We start from the raw sequence: 2,506 nt of genomic DNA, 5'->3' as shown, positions 1-2,506 counted from the left end.
ACTCCCACCCTTCGCGCAACTCCCGGTAAAACTCGAGCCTGCTCAGACCCCTCTCCGCCGTCGCGCACGCCCCCTCGCCAAACTCGGTCCACACGACCCGCACCCTGAGCTCTTCGGCCGCCTTGCGCGCCTCGACGCGCCGTGCCTGCTCGTAGACGTCGCCGCACGGACCCCGCGGGACAGGCGGCAGCGCCCGCTCGGCGACGAGGACGTGCGCGCAGCGGAGGCTGCCCCCGAGGAGCACGTGCGCCGCGTGGATGGCGCAGAGCGCCTTGAGCGCGCGCCGTGCGAGGTCGTTGCTGACAGTCGCGAGTGTCAGGCGCGCCGGATGCATGGGGTGCTCGAGGAGCAGCGCGTCGACGATGTCCGCGTGTGTGTCCAGGAGCGCGGCGCGCGCAGCGGCGGAGAGGGCGGGCAGTGCGAGGGCCTATGTGATGTGCGATGCGTGCAGCTTGAGCGTGCCGTAGCACGTCAGCGCGGAGCCCTCGGCGCACGCGCCGTAGTGCAGGCAGTGCGCGTACGCAGCGCTCTCTCGTGCATACAGACGAGAGGGGCTTGGTTCTTCGGAAGATGAACGACCGGTGCTCGGCGGATACTGGGCGTTTCCCCGGTCAGCTGAACCAAAAAGCCACGCGAGGCAGCTCGTGACGTACGACTTTGAGCAGGCGATGCGTATTCTCGTTGATGCGTATCAGAAAAGCGGGTACGCGCCAATATTCGACCTCTTCCAGGAATGCGACAGATGGCGGAAGATGTACCTCAGGCAGAGGCGGTGGAGGAGCAAGTGTCATCAGTTGGGAGGCGTCCTCTACGGCTTCGTAGTCAATGACGAACGGGTTGCTCCCGTACATGGAAGAGAAGACATTGTGGCCGTCAGTCGCGTTTGCGACAGTGAGGGCGGCCCGGCGCAGCTCGTCTGTGTCGAAAGTTTGGACAATGTCCTCGGGCGGAGACAAGTTGTACACGAACTTGAGGCCGAACGGGCTCTTCTCCGGGTAGGTACGGAGGATCTCCCCACTGGGGCTGAAGGAAGTCATAGCTTCTGTTGGGCGCTCCGGACATTAGTAGCGCTATTGCTTACATAAGCGCATTCACTCTAGTCGCTCTTGCCTGCTTGCCACGCCCATCTATAAAGGTAAGCATGTGTTAGCCTCTTGAAGGTCCGTCATCGTGCATTGTAAACGGCTGATGACTACCCATGCGAATGCGGAGCACGGGCAGAGTTGTCAGCCATAGGGGCCGCCGTCAGCCTCTCTGGGACGGACAAGTCTCCTCGTGCAGACTGAGCTGAAACCCATGCCAATACCCCCACCACCAAGAGCACAAGATGATCAAACACCCTCTCTCAAAGGTACCCAAGCCCGTCACTCCCCTGATGCGTCGTTTCCTGCGAGACGTCTTCAAGCCCACCGTCGCGCTCGGCAAGCGGCGCACGCGGTACATGAACCAGGAGAACCACCCTCCAGCAGACTGGACGCCGACCGAGCCCAACAAGCCGAGCAGCAGCAGCTTCGGCGTCGCGCTGCAGAACGAGGACTCGGAGGACGAAGACGCGGTGGTCATCACCGCGTTGGCCGCCGCGCCCTTCTGCTGCCACGCCGACCTGCTCACCATGGCGCGCCCGCAGCTCGTCGCGGCCGCGCGCACGCTCAACGCCAAGCTCCCGCGCGCGCTGCACGTCGACGCCACGCGCGCGAACGCGTCCATCCGCCGCAGCATCGAGCGCCTCGTCGGCATCCGCAGCAGCAGCAGCGGCAGTAGCGGCAACGACAACAACAGCATCGACAGCGACGCGCCGCGCCGCCGCGCACCGAAGCGCCGCCGCTCGCCGTCGCTGGACACTGCGCCCGACGCCGACGCCGATGCCTCCGCAGCGGAGCACAGCACGGCGCGCGAGGCGCTGTACTTCAGCCCCGTCTCGCCGCTTGCCGCCCGCAGCCAGTCTGCCGCGGCCGTGGCCGCCGCGAGCTGCAGCATGCTGGCGTCCCTGCGCGAGGAGCCGGACGAGGATGAAACCGGAGAGGCTGACCGCCCGAGCAAGCGCCGGCGTACGGAGGAGGATGAGGAAGAAGAAGAAGGAGAAGAGGAGGACGCCTCGCGCGACGGCACGCCCACGTTCTCTCGTGCACCTACCGCACCCTCGAACATCTACTCCCCTGCGCACCGCCTGCACCGCTCGCAGAGCCACCGCCTGCCCGCAGCCCCGGGGCTGCTGCCGCTGCTGCACCGCAACATCACCGTCGCGCGCCCGGGACGGCGGACGCGCTCGCAGAGCGCTGCCGTGCTGACGTCGACGCCGCGCGTGCGCCGCTGGGTGCCGAAGGCGCCGGGGCGGGCCGGCGCGTCTGCGTCTGCGTCGGGAGCAGCGGCAGCAGCAGTGGCGCGCGAGGACAGCCTGAGCGAGCCCTCGAGCGGGGTCTCAGCGGGCACGACGGCGTCGCAGGACTCTCTGGATCGCGTCGAGCGGGTCTCGGGCTGGCTGGAGGGTGGTGGCGGCGGGGTGGAC

At 67.1% G+C, this 2,506-nt stretch overlaps 2 protein-coding genes across 2 annotated transcripts; one reads left to right on the top strand and one right to left on the bottom strand.

The window, feature by feature from the left end:
* Positions 1-1,037, bottom strand: PHACADRAFT_214884 (uncharacterized protein; the record flags this gene model as incomplete). Its single annotated transcript, XM_007403131.1, has 2 exons — positions 1-427; positions 654-1,037. Coding segments are annotated over 2 exons (811 nt in total), but the record flags the coding sequence as incomplete, so codon positions are not given.
* Positions 1,038-1,260: 223 nt separating this feature from the next.
* Positions 1,261-2,500, top strand: PHACADRAFT_189221 (uncharacterized protein; the record flags this gene model as incomplete). Its single annotated transcript, XM_007403130.1, has 1 exon — positions 1,261-2,500. A coding segment is annotated over exon 1 (1,173 nt), but the record flags the coding sequence as incomplete, so codon positions are not given.
* Positions 2,501-2,506: the final 6 nt, after the last annotated feature.

The sequence above is a fragment of the Phanerochaete carnosa genome (genome assembly GCF_000300595.1).
Source record: "Phanerochaete carnosa HHB-10118-sp unplaced genomic scaffold PHACAscaffold_782, whole genome shotgun sequence".
In the NCBI taxonomy this organism is placed as follows: Eukaryota; Fungi; Basidiomycota; class Agaricomycetes; order Polyporales; family Phanerochaetaceae; genus Phanerochaete; species Phanerochaete carnosa.
The sequence above is the reverse complement of the archived record's forward strand: the minus strand, read 5'-3'. Positions and strand labels throughout refer to the sequence as shown.